We start from the raw sequence: 22,455 nt of genomic DNA on the forward strand, positions 1-22,455 counted from the left end.
TACGAATATTAAACGTTAAAAAAACATCTCGGGTGGCAGAAGACAGGAAAACTCAACTGAGTATTATTAATTTTTTCGTTGGGTTTGTACTGTGTTCGTGAATTCGAAACTATGACGACTCTAGATGGACAATCTTTACTTTATACATTTATGGACGCCGATACCAGAAGATGGCTTACTAAAAGTCGAAACTATAGTACTGTATGACTACAGTTTGACGAAGTTACGTAGTTGTTTTTATTACTTATTTTAATGTATCTATGGCCTTATAACTTAAAAAAAAACGGAGAAATATGGATTTTATAGTTCTTTTCTTTGATGATATCCTAAATAATTGCCTTGGTAACAGGACCAACTGAAGATTCTTGCTTTGCTGTCTTAGGCTGCAATTGGTAACTTTTAAAGTTATTTAAAATTCGCTTAAGAACCACAATTTATGTACACTTTAAAAATTATATTTATTATTACTGAATCACTGTAATTTATAACTTAATGCTGTAAATATTACTTTTTTATTAATAACAAACAGGAATTTACGATTACGTTTTGTGCACTTAAAAACTAAATAATCAACACATTATTTTAGGAAATTTTTGTATTTTGAACAGTATTGAAATTTTATCAGGAACATGATTCTAAATTGGTGTAATTAGGAGAATTTTTGGGGATATAATGTTTACAAGGTTTAGTAGTATGCTCTGCTGTAAGGGTATGCACCGTACGAGTAGGGGTACGCAGTAGAGTAGGCGGAGTTGTAGGGGTAGGCGGCAGAGTATCCGTAAGCGGCGTTGTATGGGTAGGCAGCAGAGTAAGCGGCAGAGTAGGGGTAGGCACCAGAGTAAGCGGCAGAGTAGGGGTAGGCACCAGAGTAAGCGGCAGAGTAGGGGTAGGCACCAGAGTAGGCGGCGTTGTAGGGGTAAGCTGTAACACAATAAGAGGCAGAATATTATAAATGCGCTCACATTACACACTCAATTCTGTAGAATTCAAATGTAGAAGAAGTTAAACATATTAAAGTAGTTATATTTTGGTTTAAGCATAATTACCATCTCTTTACTACTGTTGTATTTATTACAGTTAAAGTACTTTATGATAATAATATAACTATAGCATGGCCTCCATTTAAATATATTAAAAGATTTCAATGACAAACAATATTTTTAATAGAGTTATTTGTGTAATTTCTTTATGTTGTACTTCGAGAATAAATATAGTTGATTTAATTTGTTTTTAGATATGATTTTAGAACTATAAAATATGTATCTTTAGTTCTGCATTTTATATATTGTTATTCCTTGCTCATAAATTTGATAAAGAAAGCTTACCTCCATAGCCAGAGCCGTAGTAGCCTGAGTAGATCTGCTTCTTGGGGCGTTCAACTGAGTTGTCCTCGGCCGCGACAGCAGCGACAGCCAGAGCGACGAACAACTGTGGAGAATACATACAATTCAATATAAAACATTATTTTATAAGAATAATGGTAGTGAGGATCGATTCATTCATCAAATTCAATTTTAGTTGAAATAACTTAATTAATGAGGAGCATTCAACTTTCACTTTGTGGTTTTTATCTTCAACATCACTTAGTATATCGTAAGCCATTATTAAAAAACATGATATATTTCGTTAAATTAGTTTTGTGGCTATAATTGCACTGGCGCTTGTCATTCCATTTTTTATGTTTGTTTTATATTATGGGTTATCTTAGTGGAAAATATAGTTGTCACATTATGTACCTTTTGTAAATATTCTTGTTATGGGGGTAACGATGTGTTAATTTGATTACTAATATTGTTTGAACAAAAAGTATTTTATATCCTCATGTTTATAGAAAATCTTACATTTTATGGAGATTTAACAGGTATTCCCTCGCAAGATAGCTTTTGTGCTCTATAATAGTGTTAACATTTTAGAAAATACATTGGGGTAATTTCAATTTATTTCGTTTTTAAAAATGTACATCGAAAATATAAATTGAACACAGCTTATAGTTTAATATGTAAATGTTGTTATTATTTTATTTAATACTGTACGCGTTCTAAAAAATTTCAAAAATTCAATCGGATAAGTACTAGTACATAATTAAAATTATCTTGATTCACTTTAAATACAAGCATTTAGGCTACACGTTTATTTTAACGATAATATATTAGACATTGTTTTTTTTAACATGTATTCAACATATCTTAAGCTGACTTAAAAATTTTAATCCAAAAAGAGTTAGTTTTAAACAAATTCTCACAGTAATTTTGGAATTTAAATACATTATCACACATTTATAGATTTTGCTGAAAGTTTGTATTGTAATAGTTCATACCTTTAACTAGTTGCGATACATTTACGTTAATAAACTCTTAGATTTCTCTCTATGCAAAAATCAATTACACTATTACAACTGTACGAAAACACGCCACACTCCTATTAAATCAACCAATCGAAAGACTGCATCTGGATTCTTAATAATATTTTTGTATTACTTTTAAATTTTACAATATTGTGTATCAGATTTAAAGAACAATAATTTAATAATATAGTAGTGTATTCAATGGAAGTTTCATAGTGAGCAGTTAATAAATACTGTTCCCGTTTAGGTAATTAAACTGAATTTAAACTGACATTTTACATCTTTGTCATTTTTTGAGATGAAGACGAAAATTTGAGGAAGGAAAATTCCTTTTCTTGAAAGAATTGATGTCTTCTACGCTTTTATTTCTGGAGTAAAAATTTCTTTTATGTAAATTTATTCAGTTCAAATCATTAACTCGTGAACTTATCCCAATGTACCTTTTTTCATACTTTTGCTGTTAAAAATATCATTTTATAGGCTATAATGCTGAAAACGCAGCAACATTTTGAAATATTTTTGACTTATTTGTGTTCATATTATACACTATAAAAGTGTCGAGACTTTTACCAAATAATTTTGAAGCTGTTTGAAAGTAGTTGTTATATACAGCTAAATGTTACGTACCAGGATCTTGAAGGATGCCATGAGGAAGATTAGTTCTGCCGGTTAAGAACTGATGAGAATCCTTTAGATCGTACCAGTTATATACTTGTGTGGAGGAGACCCCCTCCCGCTCCTGGGACATCCTGACATTTCTGTGGCCTTCAGGAGATTCTTGCCGGCGACAGAAAAACTTAACTAGATGCCGAAATCATACTATCAGACTTTTGACAACCCACAGGAAACTGGTCAGGAGACAAATTGGGTTGTTGATTAATACTGCCCTGCTGTGTTACTAATAATGTCATCTATACCAATAATATCTGTATTGCAACTCTGAATCTCGCAGTTTCTAATGGTTTAAAGAATAGTTATCCCACATGTACAAGTATTATATTTTGTTTAAATTATAGAAAAACTTGACTTTTATTTTCTTGCGTTTTATTAAGAAATATTGGCCACCCAGGTTTAACAGTCTAGGACGTACTGTACAGACTATTATTGAGTTAAAATCAAAGTTACAATTTTAAAAATTGCCTACTTTCAGATTGTTTAGTAATTCACAAATTACAAATATCCTGTACAAGAATATAAGTTACTTTCACTTATTTCCGGTTATCCTTAACCACCAAGGATACGTGGTCTACCAACCTTGAGAAATGTCTTTTTTAAATGTGGCTATTGCATTTTTTTTACCATATTTAGTTTATACACTTTAATTATCTTCACTTATATCAACTTAAAAAAGTTGGTAGCTTTTAAGACGTAAAATTGTGGTAGAAATTAAGGTATTGAAATTAGGTAATAAACTTTGATTTTCTATATATCTTACATGAAGTTTAATTACCAATACCTTTCTATCAAATTATTAAATGCACATTAAACATTCTTAAAATTTAAATTTTTCAATATTTTTTACGTTAAATCATAAATTTGTTACGAACTTCACAAAAACAATCTTTCCGCAAATTACACTTGGGATATTTACTCTTTTTATTATATTATGATATTTTATTTTTTTTAAGGCCTCTTTCATAATACTAACAAAAATGGGTTTATGCTATTTGTAACGAAGCTACAACCATACTTAAAATGATAATTCAATATCGTCTCTGGATTTGTTATTCGACATGGACATGGAAAATATATCATTCTTACGTGATTACACCATTACGATACTGCCCTAACTAAGGTACTATTTTTTTTTTTTCAAAAATAAGTGTTAATTGAACCTTGTATGCACATTTCTAATTATACATTTTTGGTGGATAAATTATAATGATATTGAAAAATGTCCAATTATACTGTACATTATCAGTAAACAAATTTAATATCTTATCACTACATGATCAGTACAAACATTTTAAACATTGTAGACTCTAACAATAAAATTGCTTCAAATCTCAAATGATTGCTATTCCATTCGTAACTGTAAAAACAGGTTTTACCTCGTCTTCAGTGCTCTATATGAGACCAGACCTTGAAGACTTATACTAAACCTTGATGTACTGAGATGAAAGAACATACATATATTTTTATTAGGACAACACAAATGACTTTTGTAAACACTTCTTTAACAATATTTAAATGGGGTTGAAGTGAAACTATCCATAAAGCATTAGTCATAAATCGCTAAACGTTTTTATAATAACGGTGATATTTCAGTTCATAAGAGGACAAACCATGATTTAGTTGAAAACTTTGAAAGAGGCATGAAGCAGTATATTGGACTTATAGAAATAAAAAACACATTACGATTACACTAAACTATATAGGCAGTGTGGTAATTCTAAGCAATATATGGGTCAACCTCGATTTTTCTCTTATTACAATATAATGTTCCAATAGTCAATTAGAAAAGGAAATGACTAGAATTTCTTGCCGGAAAGCAGTTATAGGGAGCAGGCAACCGCCAGACGGTCATATATTGCTTAGAGTTACCTATTAGTGATCAGGGGCACTGACGTGGTCTGGGCTTCAAATTTGGAACTACTTGAGTTAATTTCTTTTCTAAAAGAGCAAGCAGCGCGAAGCGCTGCGCATCGGGCAGGCATCGTGCGTGATCCTTTTTTTTATTAAAAATTTCTGATAAATTGTTATTACATATTACAATATAATGTAGGTAATGTATGTAAAACAATTTTAAACACATAATTACATGCTGGAAAGCAAAGTAAACCAATATAATCCGCCCAATACAAAATCTCCGTAAAAAATCTGGTAAAGGAATCTGTGTCATTCCTTTGGCCTGAATCAATTCAGTATATACGAAGATCACGCACGATGCTTGCCCGCTGCGCAGCGCTTCGCGCTGCTTGCTCTTTTAGAAAAAAAATTAACTCGAGTAGTTCCAAATTTGAAGCCCAGATCACGTCAGTGCCCCTGATCACTAATAGATAATTCTCGCGGTTGCCTGCTCCCTATAACTGCTTTCCAGCAAGAAATTCTAGTCATTTCCTTTTCTAATTGACTATTGGAACATTATATTGTAATATGAGAAAAATCGAGGTTGACCCATATGTTGCTTAGAATTACCGGCAGTGTAATTTGATACAATACGTTTATCAAAATTGGACTTATCTTTTGGATAAATAATCGCGTATATAAACGTGGGAGACCCTTAAAAAATTACGCTAACTTAGCTGTGTAACATTAATAACCAAAACAACGGTTAAGCTCCGTAGGCGTCTGTAGGTGTAAAGAAATCCTTTTTAAAGAAAGCACTTGTACATTCTACATTTAGCTCAGATTATTATTGTTTGGGTATATTTTTATAGACTCCATTAAATAAATGAAAATTTAGCTCGGGAACATTTTACATTATACGCAATATTTATTGATTATTATTAATTTGTTCCTTGGATATGTATTCAGTAACAAATTGCAAACAAATATTTATTTATATGCTATTTTATGTGCATAATTTCTTTTTCATATGTTACCATTCATAAATATCACCTAATTCGCTATCAGAATATCTATGCATAGTAATAATAGTATAAAAAAATACAATAGTGACAATATCGTCAAGGTCCGAAGTGCTTAGTTTTAACAACACTGCAATGTATGACAATTTGATAGCATTGTACTGGTAGTTAAACTTATATTGTATAAAATGTCTAAGTTTTCGGAGCTTGGGATGGTTCTTGGTTTTTACCAAAAAATTTTGTGTCAAACTTTTTTCACGAATATACGTTCGTGTAAATGTTAGTTAATATTTAAACATTTACCCTGTAGTATCAGCTTTTTTATCACATTTAATTCTCTCTGTTTCTATTAGTTCAATGAGTGTATTTTTATAAAATCAAGAATCTATTAAACAAATGTTCAATTTGTTGTGTATTGATGTATTAGAAATTTAGTTGAATTAGTTTACTATACAATTTGTAATAATAGACTATTATTTACCAAACCATTGTGCTTTTCAGGCGTCTGTGACATTTATATAAATAAATAGATAATAAAGATTAAGAAAATGAATTTTACTAGCATAATAACTATAAAAAAATATTTGTAAGTTTTTTTATTAAATTCTTGCGTAAAAACTAAAGTTAACTAATGTATTATATTAATATCATTAATAAGAATATATTTTTAATATTTAGAATATACCAGTGAAAGGTTATATGAAGTAATGTCAGCTTGGTGACGTTGTAAAATTCAAATTCAAATTCAAAAACGTTTATTCAGAAAACATAATACAGATCATGCAGTTTTATTACAATTTATCCCCTCTAGCTTAGCTATTTGAGGGGAAAATCGACATTTAAATTACATAATATTTTAATTTTACCTATTGCTTACATTTTAACATTTATATAACAATAATTGAATATTTATGATTGGAACATACATATTTACTTAAATTAAGTATATTTCATAAATATATTGGCGATGTTTGCTCAGCATAGTAGTGTACTACCAGAAGAAATAAAAATTATATTTTGTCTGATTATATGATGTAATAATACATATTATAGTGAATTTTAAAGGTCTCAATGAAATAATATGATACAAATTTCATTATAAATATTTCATATAAAATGCTAATGCATATTGTAAATTGTGCATAGTAATTGTTAGTTTAATATTAGACACTGTATAGGCCACGTAATTTTACGTAATATGTATCTGAAAGTGGAATTTAAGATGAAATAAATATAAGATATAAAAAGCTGACTTGCCTGTGTAAACTTAGGAGGTTAAAAATAATTACGCTTGCAATAGAGAAAAACATAATTCCATTAGGAGAATAATGTTATTTATGCCCTCACTTAGCTGTATTACAATAATTAATAAGACAAAGACTCAGCACCGTAGGCGTCTTTGAGTTGAAAGAATTGTTTTGTAAAGAAACTCCATTTGTGGCTTTAAATTGTTAGCTCTATTTGTTATAAGTTATTACAAATTCCATACTGAGCCACTTTTAATGATTTCTACTGCTTCGACTGGCACGATGAATTACATATTTAGGAAACTTAAAGAAATCCCTAAATATAAATTATATTTTATATGTTAGATCTGATATTTAACAGCGTCCCTACACAATTCTGCCCTCAATAATGGGATAACAACCTTAGTATATAATTCCACGTATGGCTTTATATCAGTTCCATTATTGAACAAAACTTTAATAATACACCTTGCCGATCTTTTGATGTTTTTATGCCAGTATGTACAAATAAGTTTGAAATAAACTGTCAAATTGCGTGAAATTTGTGGTGGGTTTAAAAATATGAGATTTGTACTCAAGCGATTAAGGCAATGTTCCACCATATTTCGTAAGTAACAGCTACCGCCATAAAACTCAACGTTTGATTACACATTATCTTCAGGTAGGGAAACCTTATATTATAGTGACAAGAAAGCAGTAAAATTAAATACTCGTAAATTATAAATTCGTCAAAGTATAACAACTAGGATCAATAACATATCCCGTAAAAAATTTATTATCTTTTTAAATATTTATTACCAATAACAAGAACACAATTTTAAACAAACAAACCATACACAAACATATAATTTCGTATATCATGATATATTGTATTTTTGACAACAACAGTCCTGGAGAGGATTGAATAACTGGACTTGTACTTTTAAGACATAAAGTATATAAAGGTTTACTGCTGAAATAATAGCATACACTCTTTATTTGGTGATGTCGTTTTCCGTGATGTTAATGTCTCTTGGAATATTGAGCCATGGCAGGTCCTTGGAAACTTTTCAGGCGTAGCTTTATAAGATCCGGCTTGTCACTTGTGACCAATTATTTTGAACTGTCGTTGAAGGATAAATACCCGTTCACGAAGGAGCAATAACAATTAGCAGGACACTAACGGTAATTAGTTAATCGTGCCAATAGCGATGTCACTGATTAGCTGTTAACTACTGGCTTCCGAGGTGCTGAGGCTTCAGACCGGGCTTGTAATTGACTATCGATTTCCTGGTATTTACCTCATAAACGATGGGATATTTGCTATTTTATCATGCTAAATATTTTATGCAGCGGTTCTTTCCTTAATTAGTCTTGGAAAAAATTCAATTTGATAAGATGTCATCAAAATTTGAACGTCTCATAGAACAGATCGGAGTCTCAGTAATAGCACTGATACTGTACTTTAAGGACCATACAGAACTAATCATTCCAAAAAGAAATTAAGTTGGCACCGAATATATTAGACCGTGATTACAATTGGCCGAACGGTTTAAGACCTCCAATAGATCTTAATTAGAGATAGCGCAGGTTCAAATCCTAACTGTAGCTCTTTTTAACTGTACCATAACTATTTTACTGTTAAAACTCACCTCCTTAATCTTTTTATTAGAAGAAAATAAAAAAAGAAATTAATTTTTTAAATAGACTGAATAGATTCTTTTATTATTAAATTTCTTTTAAAAGCATGATTCGATGTCTTAAAACTAATCATTAATGGTAATTGAGTACGCCAGACAAAATGTCTCATAACAGGTTTCGGTGAAGTTTAATGCAAAATTTCATGTACGTTTTTCTTCAGCTGTCTTTCCTTCTTTCAGACAGATGTAGAGGCAAACAATTACGTAAAACAAGATTTTTACATCAATCAAAAGACAACAGAGAAATTACTCCAACCTATTGAGTGATAACGCTCAAAACAATTCCACGATTGGAATATGCAACATTAAAGAACTTACTCTTGTTTCATTTAAAATTTAGTCTACTACTAAAGATATCTTGCTGAAAAGTAGGTTACGTATATTAGTCACTTATAACCATAATTTTAAATTGATTTTAATATTTATTTAATTTTAAAATAACATGCCATAGGTGAAAATGTATGATTTTAGTCGGTATGTTTAGAATTTATTTACTCTGCGATTTTCTCGTTGACATTATTTCACCAATGCAAAACTTTCGGTAACAATTAGTGAAAACCCATGGAGTGACATTTACTACTCTCGTAATTGATTTTGCCTATACAAACATTAACTTTATGCAAACCCTTTTACTCCATAGGTCATTTTCGTTCTTTAGACATCTTTTGAATAGACAGATAAAATAAAAATGTGTTTAGCCTCTCAAATGATAAGGCTTCGCTATTCGATCCTCCAAATATAATCTAATGATCCACTTCAGTAAGCGTAATAAATTCTGGTCAAATAAAAAAGTTAAATCTAATTATTTATTTTTTACGAAATATCTGAACTCTCTACTTTAATCGAAAATAAATTTCTAGTTATTATTTTCAAGAAATGTTACTTTCGGTACGTATATACAGCCTAGCCTGTTCCTAGGAAAGATGTCACTTAAGATAAAATTGTATGTACATTAAGGATTATCAACCGGAAAGGTTTAGGAGTTATTTGCTTGATTTTTATGTCTAATCGATTTATTTGTGTGCATGAAACTATACCAATGCTATAGGCGGAACTCGTTGCGATGCGTAATTCTATAATCCAGCTGCTTACGGGATAGGTATTCAGGGTATTTGAGGTTATGTTGGGGCACAGAATCCTGACTGACTAAACGGATTTGTATGGTCCTTCATAATAACCATGGGGATAATCACAGACGTATGATATCCATCCCAAGGTTAATCAGAGCGTTATACAGGCCTCTGGCAACATGTAAGTGGAAATCGTAATCGTCAATTATTAGCCCATACAATACAATCAGTTCCAGTGGTTTCTAGTGGTCAATTTCTGAGCTATCAATTAATAGATAACTCTAACATAAGTACTCAAATAGACAGAAGGTGGAACTCCTTTTGTTTCAAATCCTAATTTATGCTGTTTACCCAAGATGTGAAGACGTATTTATGAAAAATTCAACGAATAATCAGCTGGTTAGAGTTATTTATTTACAGAAACACCAGTAAATAAAACAAACTTTTTCCAAACTTTTGCATGCATAATTACTTATTAATCATGTATTCACATCTGCCTTTTCAAATATATATATATATATATATATATATATATATATATATATATATATATATATGTAACATAAGTTAATAAAATATATATATATGTAACTTATTTTAGTAAAATATGCCATATATTTTAGATTGTATAACTGTTTATCCAGACTTGTGAATAACACTGTTTCCATAGACTAACAATGAATTAAACATATTAAATGTATTAAATTATTTGGTATTAACTCGTAGTTTTCACATCAATAAGTGAATACGGTTCATACTAAATTTGTCTTAAAGCCGTATGTAAGCAATTGATGTGCGGTAATACATTAATATATGGTAGCCATTTACATTTAAAAATATTTAAATTCCGTGTTTATTATTTATAATTAGATTGAGAGTAAAAAATGTAATGGTTCTAAAAACCTAAACAATTTGAATAACAACTATGTTCATATTTTTGATGCCTTGTTAGGGTTTAGTGTAAATAATTTTCTAAACTTGAGATGCAATATTAGGTCGTTTCTACGATGCACTGAATAGTGGTTAAGATTTAATAAAAATGTAGAATTAACGATGCAATTCCAAATTCTACTTTTTTTGAACATTTACAAACGACTCATGCCTACTCCGTATTAAAATACCTTGATATTTTGCATAGATGTGTTCAACTTATTTACGTCCAAGCGAAACAGAAGTGGTCTAAGAATCAATCCAAGTAGGACACCAAAAGTCGTCTTTACTTTATTCCACAGAACATACACTGATCTCTTTCTCTGACGTAAAACAACATCCATGCATCTGGCATATTTCGGATGTCAAATATCTTTGTCTGTGTAGCGAAATCTCTTGTCATACTATGCTGAAATCTTTGAAAAATTATATAAATATTCTTACAGTATATTCTCGTTGTATAAATATTTCCAAAACTGTGATTTTATTATCCAAACCAAACTTAGGCTCCATATATTAGTTATTTTTATAGACTAATCTCTCCGAATAAGGCTGTTCTAGCATTTTTATGATTGTTTTAATGAAATCCGGTAAAAACTGAGCTTTATTATTTTTGGTATATTGACACAATAATGTGTGATATAAAATGGGCATTACTATTCACCACTCATGTCATTGTATTGTTGATGATCCTCTTGAAGTTGACAAGGTTGGAGTTCCCTCTTCCAACAATTAAAGACGTCAAAATGTAGATGGATTAATCACCTTATAGGCACTGATTAGCAATCTCGGGTATAAAAGACGAACTTTTAAACTTAGAGTCAAAATCAATTATTCTATTGAAACTTTTTAAGACTATTAAGATTAAATATAAGAATATCTCATCATCATCCTGTCACATTTTATGCCATAATTGAAACACGTCATTGTTAACCCATGTCGAAATATTTTAAACCGTTAAATTACACAACGACCATATTTTTTTCTTTAAGAAATCTATAATATTTAAAACATAGCAATACAAAATGCTTTTAGACTGTTACATATAATATACCGTACCTATTTCAACTACTTGCCTGGCAAACATTTTTTTTTCAAAAGAACAACTAAATGTAGAAACAAATTAATCACGTGTTCTTGTTCAATTTCGTATCTATATTTGAGGTCACTAGAAAAATAACACAGGAACCCATGATATGTGGAATTACTTGTGGATTTTTATTTATAAATATGCTCTTCAGGTATATTTTTCTATATTTTGTTCTATTAAATTTTGAATTTATTTAAGTTAAACCAATTGTTTATACATTTTGCATCAATATAAGTTAATGAAAACCATAGTAACATTAGTGAACAACTATTTGTAAAATTACTGTAGAGTTATGTAGGGTAAGATAGCTTTTCTATAATTAAACCAAAATAAATAACAATATTTTATTATATTTTGCTAATTTAATATTTAATATATTTTTTTATTTAAGTAGTTCAATTGTCTACTTAAAGTTAATATTATCGTTAGTTAGTATTATCGTTAATTTTGACTGAGGGATTTATTTTTTATTATATACATACTCATTGTCATAAAAGTATAGTGAAGTATAATTTTGTAATATAAAAGTTTTGGAACTATTTAGTATTTTTCCTAATTATTATAGATAACGATGAATATATGAGATAAGATTCTAAGTTAGCACAGAAATCATTCGACTAACAATATATTCAATACAATAATTAAACATTGAATAACAATAATTTATGTTTTACTTTATTTACAGAAAATTAATTAATTAACTTGAAATACCATACAAATTTCTTGAGCAATATTCGTCCTTCACATGGGTAAATAACAGTTTTTTTACAATACGGTTTATACAATATTGGTCTATACAATATATTTTAAGGGCATAATTAAATCTTCAATTATATTTCATAACACTGTAAATTAGCATTTTTATTCAAATAAAAACGTATTTCGGTGTTGTATTACACTGTTTTTGAAGTGCTAATAGGCATGTTAACTTAGTATATATGCCCTTATAAATTCACATTTCTCATTTATAGTTCTCCTCTTTGATGACATTCCAATTAATTTCTTCAGATGACCGGGAAAACTAAATATTCGTACCCTGGCGTATTAGGCTGCAATGGGTAACGTTTTTTTGTTATTTAAAACTCGCTTAGGAACATAGATTTTGTCCATATTCTTAAATCAACTTTCCAATATTTAAACACTATTATTTATTAAATTTTCTATGCTATAAACTGTAAAAGATTTTTTTTATTAAATACACTCAGTAAATGTATAAAAAAGTTTGGTATAAATGAGATATAAATAATGAACACATTATTATAGGACAGTTGGGCTTTTATTTTGAACACTATTTGAAATTTTATCAGGAACATGGCAAATTTTTGGAATGTGAAGAATTTTTAAGGATGTGAATATTTTAAAGGTTTAGTAGTATGCTCTGCCGTAAGGGTAGGCACCATACGAGTAAGGGTACGCAGTAGAGTAGGCAGAGTTGTAGGGGTAGGCGGCAGAGTATCCGTAAGCGGCGTTGTATGGGTAGGCAGCGGAGTAAGCGGCAGAGTAGGGGTAGGCACCAGAGTAAGCGGCAGAGTAGGGGTAGGCACCAGAGTAGGCGGCGTTGTAGGGGTAAGCTGTAACACAATCAAAGACAGAATATTATAATATTACAGAATACTTATAGTATTCGCACATTATACACATAAATGTGTAGAGTTCAATTGTGAAAGTAATTAACTTATATAAATAGTTTTGCTGGGTTGATAAAAATATTATTATCAACTCCCTACTAATATTTATTTTATTGCAGTTAAAGAATAATTTTGATATTCTAATAATTAAGAAATGTTCAATGTTGAAATGTAAAAAGGGTTTTACAATTAAATTACTTTCTCGCTCTCCTTTGGTTCTACTAGGAAAATACATATACTTTATAAGTATTTATAAAAATATAATTTATTCCATTTATGAAATATTGAACTCATAGCGATATAAGGTAAAATTTATGCAATTATTTTGGTGAATTGTGCTTTAGATTTAATTTGTTGTAGCTATGCATTTTAGAGCTATAAAGATACTGTTTCTTAATTTTTTTATTTATATTTTTCAATCCTTGTTCATAAAATTTAATAGAGAGTAATATTAAATGAGTACCGCCATAGCCAGAGCCGTAGTAGCCAGAGTATATCTGCTTCTTGGGGCGTTCAACTGAGCTGTCCTCGGCCGCGACAGCAGCGACAGCCAGAGCGACGAACAACTGAGGAAAACACACAAATTATTCAACATAATACTTGTAAATAAATTTCGTTCTGGTGAATTTTGTTTACTGAATAAATGGTATAGAGGATCTATAGAGTTCATATAATACAATTTAGTGGTAGAACGTTATAATTTAAACTTTTCACTATATGATTGTAATCTTAAACGGAACTTGTTATGTTATGAACCTTTATTGTGGTAAATCATGATATTTTTAGTACAATTAGTTGTTGACAATCACTTGCTATAAATTGATACATATTAAATCCATCAGTAACTGAAACCATCCTGGGCCCAGATGTTCTGTTCCCGACCATCTTAAATGTAAAATAATAAAAGTAAATTTAACTTATTTCCAAATGAGGCTAATCTTAAGAAAAGGCTGGCTAGGACAATTAATTATTAAAGTACTAGTTTATAATAGTTTAACATATTACAGTAGTTGTTATAAAAATCCATTTATTTTGTTTTTTTTTTTATTTAAATACAAATTTATGTATTGTATTCAACACAGAGCTTACTTTAATATTTAAACGTGACTATTTTTTATTCATTTATGTATGCATCCTAAAATTCAGAAGTTCAATCGGTAAGATAAGTAAGGGTATTTCATTACAAATTATCTAGATTTAATGTTCTATACAAGTATTTGTAAGTTTATTTTAACAATGACGTAAACACTAGCATTTACCCACGGCTTCAAGTTCTGTTTCAAGTAATTCCGACGCCAATGTTGACTTTACCTATTTCTCACCATTAAGAAAATATGTCAAAAATTATATTTATAGCTACTTTAATTTATTCCGGTCTTATTATTTTTTATACCTACTTGATTTAGCCTTCTTTTTTCGCTTAAAAACATGTATACATACATGTATGTATTTATGTTTACATACATGTACGTATACATACACAGGAGTGAGAAGCCTAATTCTGTGAAAATACAAGTTCTTCTGTTAGTTTACTGTAAAATGTTAAAATGATAGTAGCTTTGTCTTTGATATGTGCATATTTGCTAAAATTTATGTACAGTTAAAATAATATTTTTATTATTTTAATGTTTTTAATAATTTTAATTTTCTTATATTGACATTTTCTTACTCTGTCCTCAATAGGAATACCAACAAGAAATTTATATAAAAACGTTGTTACTTTCAAAGTTACAATATGCTTCCGTAGACTATAAATGTAAACAAATTGGAAATAATGGTTAAATTTATTAGTCACATGGTTGTGCTGTTACTAAACACTGTTTACACAGAAAATTTTAGTGCTGAATTTGTTAATTGATAATATTTTTTATTTATAATGCAGCTTTGGAGACGAAGATTAGTTTTTATCACAACTTTTGAGACCAGTGGGGCGTATCGTGAAGGAATTTTGAAATAACAATTGAGCTATTTGTTAACTAGCAGACTTTGATAATGTTCAGGTACAGTTTCAGTACAATCGTTCCAGTAGTTTTTACGTGATTGATTAAGACACAGGATTACACACACACACACACACGCACGCACGCACGCACGCACGCACGCGCGCACGCGCGCTCGCAGACCTGTGCGCACGCATACGCACATAAACCATTAGATTTGTATATAAAAAGTAAAAGACATATGTAGAGAATTTAGTAAAAACAAAATATGTATTGTTGTACTCCCCTTTCAAAAAATAGTTATAAATATTTTGAGCGTTTCTTTTTTTCAAGAATAGTTCTTGAAGCATTTAATATGAGTCTTATAAATCGTGGGAGCTGCTGTGAAAAGTATGACTTCACAGGTGTCTTAAATTACTTGAAAACTATTTTCAAGAAGGTAGTTGTTTTGTATTTCTACCTCTGTGTTTCACCAGAAACAAACAGTTTTAGAAAATTACGTAATTGTTATAATGTATTTCAACCTTTATGATTAGAAATTCACTTTTATCAGGCCAGAATGTTTTAAGCTGAAGGACAGATTTTTCTTGTATTTGTGCATCGGTTTCCTAATTCTAACAATGTTAATAAGATACGGTGCTTTATGATAGAATCTATATATTGTTTGTACGAACTACAGGGTGGTAGGGACTACACTTACGTTTAAACGTAGAACACTTATTAAGGCATGAGTGTTCAAATATATACTAAATCCGCTTCTGTTGGCATCAAGAATTTATAAACCAAATATGTTGTTAGTATGTGTACTCTATAAACGTGTACAACGTTTTATTATATCAGACTTAAAGAATAATTATTCACTATTGTATTAGTATATAAAATGTGTGTTTTATAGTGACCAATTTATTAATACTTGTCCTGTTTAATTAATAAGACTCAATTCCACCTCACATCTTACACATTTACACTCTCAGTTATATAGTTTTATTTTTATTATTATTGTCTCGAATTCTTTTAATGTTGCTGTTAATATATTATATCATCTTAAAAGTGAGGTTTTAAAGCTGAAAAATGTGTAACATTTCAAAATATTTATTACTTTACTATGCTCTTGTTAATTACTATAAGCAATTTTGAGACTTCTATAAAATAATTTTAAAGCTGTTTAAAAATTATTTTATACAGCTAAATGTTACGTACCAGGATCTTGAAGGAAGCCATGAGGAAGATTAGTTCTGCCGGTTAAGAACTGATGAGGATCCTTTAGATCGTACCAGTTATATACTTGTGTGGAGGAGACCCCCTCCCGCTCCTGGGACATCCTGACATTTCTGTGGCCTTCGAAACCTTGCTGGCGACAGAAAAACTTAACCAAATGTGGAATTCATACTATCCAACTGTTGACAACTCACGAGACATGGGTCTACTGACAAATTGAGCTGTTGAGTGATCTTGGACTGCTGTGGTACTAAAAATTTTATCCATCCCAATAGGATATATAATTCTAAATCTCACAGTAAATCATCGTTTAAAGAAAAGTTAACTATAACTTAAGGTACCGTATTATATTGTTAATTTCGAAATAATTGTTTTCTAACGTTTTAGAAAGAAACATTAGCCATTAGTTTCTACATAACAAGGTCTACATAACATGCTGATATCAAGTAAAAATTAAAATAAAAAGTTCAAAAATTTTAAAAGGTCTATAATTTAGTTTTATATCTTTTTGCTTATACAGGGTGAGGCAAACCACCCGTACAGTACGTATAGCGGCCAAACCAAACGAGGTAGATTATACGTAACAACTTAAACCCCCCTATTTCCACCCCAAAGAATTTGGATAAATTATTTTGAAATCTCTAAAACTCCCCAAAAGGGTAGTTTTTGGGGGGTAGGGATGGTTTTTGGATAATTTTCAAACGTAAAGGTATGTTGAATTATACCTTATTTTAAAGGTATTTCTTCACTGATTATTTTGATGCAAACATTTTGAACCTATCTTGCCGCTTATGTACAGGGTACACCAAAACGTTAAAAAATCAGAGGTTTGTGGGTAAATTTATTGCAGCTACCTGCACAAATTTAGAGAGACGATATTTTTATTGAAAACTAATGATGAGATGGCTTATCGAAAAATATCATCAAGCGCTACCCTACCCCAAAATTTACACATTTAAAAAATACATAGAATTTTGAAATACTTAACAGCCCCAATCTAAAAAAATCAAATAGCAACCGAGGTTGTGTTGTACATAATTAGAAAGATCTTTAAAAGATAAACATTTTCTACATTTAAATTTTGTTTCTATCTCCAATGGTTTCAAAACTGTAGTACAAAAATAGATTTTTTAATAATTTTAGGTTTGATTTGCCCGCTATACGTACTGTACGGGTGGTCTGCCTCACCCTGTATATGGCTACTTTTCCCGTCAAGGATACGTGGGCAACAAAACTGGTAGAATGGCCTGTCCTTCATCACTACCAGAACATCTTCTATTTTAGTTTAAAATCTCGCTATTGCTTATTTATACCATATTTCGCTTCACACTTTTAGCTCTTAAGGCGTATACATTGGAGAAGCTAGGGTATTGAAAATGGGTAGTATAATTTGGTTTTCTAGATATCATTACATGAAGTTAACGTACATGAAGTGCCTCTTTATCAAAATAGCAATTACCCAATTAATGGCCTCAAAATTAAAATTCTTAATTGTCTTAGCATCATAAAAACAAGCTTTCCGAAAAACACACTTTTCTTACCTTATGAAGATGTAACAATAAAAAATGTCCTTTGCGTAATAATAATAATAAAAATTGTAAATAATACAAAACAAACATACCTTCCTATTCAAAAATAATACCATATCACGTCATTTTATTTTAAATAATCACTATCATTAGTAATAATAATATGAGAAATACTAAAGTGACAATATAATCGGATTACAGAATATTTATCTTTAACTTCAAAATCTGACAATGTAAACATTTTTATTAACTTTAAATGTTGTTATACAAAAATTTCTAATTTTTGGAAGTACGTATCTTTTCCAAACTGTAATGCTACGTAATGCTTGTTTTTACTTTGTACTATACTTTACTTTATTAGTATAATTTCATAAATATATATTTTTGCCATACTAATAATATATCATGGAAATGAGTTTTACTTGTATTATTTACTATGGAGAAAGGCTGCGTTAACAACAATATAACTAACGTATTCAAAATACTGTTATACATTTTTTTATGTATAGAATATAACTGTGAAAAGGCTAATAATGTAACGTCAACTAACTGGGAGCTTTGTAGAGTTGAAAATATAATATAATGGCAGTGTTTGTATGCATGCTATTGTATACAACACCGGTCAACTAAACTTTGCACAATTGGGAAACGTTAATGAAAAGGTAAATAAAAATTTGTATTTTGCCTGATTGATATATTTAATTGCCAATTAGTGAATTTTACAAGTTTCTATAAAATAATATGATAAAAATTGTGATTATTAAAGTTTAAAATATGAATCGTAGTTATTGATATATTAATGTTAGGTAATGTATAGGCGATTTAATTTCATACAATTGATTTGTGAAAAATATACTTTAAGATGAAAATAGTGTAAGATAAAAAAAGTCAACTCGCGTGTGTAAACTCGGGTGCTGTTTATAAATGTTTTCGCTTACTTAGCCGTATAACAATAATTGTCAAGACGGAGATCCAGCACCGTAGGCGTCTGTGGGTGTAAATAATTCCTTTTTAAAGAAGCACCGCTTGTGGCTTTCCATTTTTAGCTTTGTTTCTTATAAATTATTACTATTTCCACTCAGAGTCAAATATGCTGGTTTCTACATTAGTCGTTACGTTAAAATTAACTACATATTTAAGAAACTTCAAAGAAATTCCAGATAAAGATGATTTTTTACTGCTTATCAAGTGGTAGAAATTTGTTAAAACATTGATCATTCACATCTTTGATGTGATAGTTAACGTGAGTTAATCGTAGTTTTCCTTTTTATCCTGATAAAGATAAAAAATTACTGCGATTAAAAAGAGTCAGTTTGGCCGTTTAAATTCACTCCTGGTGTAATTTATTTATGGTCTCACAGTTGATGTTGTCCTGATCAAGAAAATATATAAATATGTCGGTGTTCAAGACCGCCTTGTGTAAAAAAAGCCTACTACCACCACTTGTAATCTACCAAGATATTTCAAGTGCCATAATTAGAGTTAGCTGTTTTGTCCCGATGAGGAAAATATATATTCATACTTATGTATGACTAAAAAATGTTCGGTGGACCCACAGTTGAGATTGTGTTCTTGCACTGACCAAGAAAATATATCCATACGACTTTGGTCAAAATGCATCTATTTCCGTAGCTTATGCTCTTCTGATTTATATCCCTTTATATACTGTAAATGGAAGAAATGTTTTTATCAAAACATCTGTCATGAGGTATGTTAGAGATAGATACTAATCTAATAGTTAAACCTTATCACCAAAATTCAATGCTTTGCAAGATTTTGTAAGTACTATATTGGTAACGGGAAATATAAATACGTCAGATAATTGATATAAGAAGGGATGCCCCACAAAAACCAGTAGGTACTGAAGTATGGAATGTGGGTAGCAACGAATTCCGGTCTTAGACAATCGGGAAGAATTAATTCACAAATCTCTGGATGTAGAAAGAGAGTTAAGTTCCACTGTGGAAAGGTAAACTACAGAACACAGAATTTCGAGGATATGTATATTTTCTCTTTTTCAAGTGCCAAAAAATTAAGGTATAATGTTAAGAAATAAAATAAAAATTAAACTTATTCAAATTCATCAAAATATGGCAATGGGACAAGTTATAGGTCAATAGAATCAAACATTATATCCTGTACGAAATTCTGTTGTTATATTTTTAGAACATTCATCGTCGATTGCAAAAACGTTAATATACTGTTAATGTAACATTAAATGTTTTATATATATAGTGTTATATATATATGGAGAGCATTGAATACTGTATTTATACTTTAAAGACATAGAGTATTTAAGTGTTAACTAATTCTATTGAAAGAGTATTGCACAAACTCGTTTGCTTGAGCGATGTTATTTTCCGTGATATTAATGTCACTTGGATATTGAACAGGTCCTTGGAACCTTTTAGACGTAGTTCTATAAGATCCGGCTTGTCACTTGTGACCAATTATTTTGAACTGTCGTTGAAGGATAAACACCTGTTCACAAAGGAGCAATAACAATTAACAGGACACTAACGGTAATTAGTTAATCGTGCCAATAGCGATGTAACTGATTAGCTGTTAACTACTGGCTTCCGAGGTGCTGAGGCTTCAGACCGGGCTTGTAATTAGTTATCGATTTCCTGGTATTGACCTTATAGACTATATGATTTGTCTCTAAAGGCATTTAGACTTTACTTTATGGTGTATATACGAATGCCGTGAAGAGATAAATGAAGTTAACAAGTGGAGCAAACAAATATTATACGTGAGTGACAATGACAAATCGGTTTGAGACCCTTGGACTTTAGACCTGAATTGGAGGCAGCGCATGTTCAAATCCTACCTGTGACTGTAGCTCTTTTCAACAGTACCATGACCTTGCATTGTAACGAATATCCTCCTTAATCTTTTTTCTTAAAATAAAATAAGAGATTATTTCCGGAATAGAGAGTTTTGCACTTTGTACAAAATTTAAAAAATCTTTGAAAAGTAACATTTCATATTTTGAAACTAATCGTAAATAAGGTAGGAGTACACCAAACCATGTGACTAGTTACAGTGGAGTTGTATGCATAAATTCAGGTGTTCAGATCATTTCTTTCTTGTAATGTCTTACTGTATTACGGATAGACAGAAAATAGAGGCAGAAAATTGTATGAGACATGATATTTACATGTAGCAGAAAACATATCTTGCTGATAGGAAGGCTACATGGTTTTTCTATTTCATATGATATAATTTTGTATGAATTTTGTGGATTTGCTTAAAATATATTTACTCTGAGATCTCCTAATTGTAATTACAGTTACCTCACACAAATAAATGCAAAGCTTTCGACAACTCTCAATCATGGAGTAACATGTATTATTCTCAAACTTGATGTTGCATATATAAACATTAAACTTTATGCAAATTTTGAAGTGCATAGTACAGTTAGTTCTCTAAACATCGTGTGGACAGGCAAATCAAGATTTAAAATTTTCAGCCTCCCAAGTAATTGGCTTTAGTATTCGCTCATCTAAGTTATAACCTACCCATTCCTAGATTTTACTGACCCGATTTAGCAATCGTGATTCTGGTCAAATCAAAAAGTTAAATCTACTTGTTTATTTTTTATTAAATATATGAACTACCTACTTTTTCAATAATAAATTACTATGGATTTTCAAAGAAATCTTACTTCCGGTACAAAATGCCTGTTCTCATGCTATAATTTAAGATAATATTTTGCATTAAGAGAGTACAGTACGCTTTATCAACTACATTTTAGAAAGTAATTTGCTTGATTTTTAGACGATTCATTTGTGTGCACTAATTTATACCAATGCTGTACCCGGCACTCTCTGCGGGGCGTAATTCTATAATCCTGCGGCTTAGTGGACAAGTATTAGGAGATTTTGAGGTTATGTTTGGTCATGGAATCCTGAAGTTGCGTTGGCTAAACGGCCGTATTTAGTCCTGGACAATACCCATAGGGATAAACACAGATGTATGATATCCAAAGATCAGTGCGTTTATACCGGTCTCCGGCAACATGTGATTGGAAATCGCAATTGCCAATTATTAGCCAGTACAATACAATCGGTTCCAGCGGTCTCTATTAGTTAATTACTGAGCTATCAATTAATGGGAGATTATGACTTAAGTGGTCAAATATGCAGAAGATGGCACTCATATTTATTCAGATCATAATGTATGTATTACGTATCCAAGATGTGTAGACGTATTTTTGAAAGTACTCAAACAAAGAATTAAAATTGTAT

At 30.2% G+C, this 22,455-nt stretch overlaps 1 protein-coding gene across 4 annotated transcripts; it reads right to left on the minus strand.

The window, feature by feature from the left end:
- Positions 1-580: 580 nt before the first annotated feature.
- Positions 581-16,767, minus strand: LOC124367871 (prisilkin-39-like). Of its 4 annotated transcripts, XM_046825052.1 has the most exons (4): positions 2,972-3,080; positions 1,326-1,428; positions 803-921; positions 581-766 (listed from the first exon to the last, which is right to left on the minus strand). In XM_046825052.1, the coding sequence occupies exons 1-4, from the start codon at positions 2,990-2,992 to the stop codon at positions 686-688; spliced, it is 324 nt and encodes a 107-aa protein (XP_046681008.1). In that variant the 5' UTR covers positions 2,993-3,080; the 3' UTR covers positions 581-685. The 4 variants fall into 4 exon arrangements, with proteins under 4 accessions (XP_046681008.1, XP_046681006.1, XP_046681004.1 ...); XM_046825050.1 differs by lacking the exon at positions 2,972-3,080 and adding an exon at positions 16,659-16,757 and having other exon boundaries at positions 581-921; XM_046825048.1 differs by having other exon boundaries at positions 581-921.
- Between the last annotated feature and the right edge of the window lie 5,688 nt (positions 16,768-22,455).

Source organism: Homalodisca vitripennis, chromosome 8 (genome assembly GCF_021130785.1).
Source record: "Homalodisca vitripennis isolate AUS2020 chromosome 8, UT_GWSS_2.1, whole genome shotgun sequence".
Classification (NCBI taxonomy): Eukaryota; Metazoa; Arthropoda; class Insecta; order Hemiptera; family Cicadellidae; genus Homalodisca; species Homalodisca vitripennis.

What these genes read in the sequence shown, in the direction of transcription:
- LOC124367871 (XM_046825050.1), bottom strand. Translation starts at nt 16,679, where the DNA reads ATGGCTTCCTTCAAGATCCTG. An exon ending in TGGCTTCCTTCAAGATCCTG is followed by an intron (nt 1,429 to 16,658) that starts GTACGTAACATT and finishes TATTCTCCACAG; the next exon opens with TTGTTCGTCGCTCTGGCTGT. An exon ending in CTACGGCTCTGGCTATGGAG is followed by an intron (nt 922 to 1,325) that starts GTAAGCTTTCTT and finishes ATTGTGTTACAG; the next exon opens with CTTACCCCTACAACGCCGCC.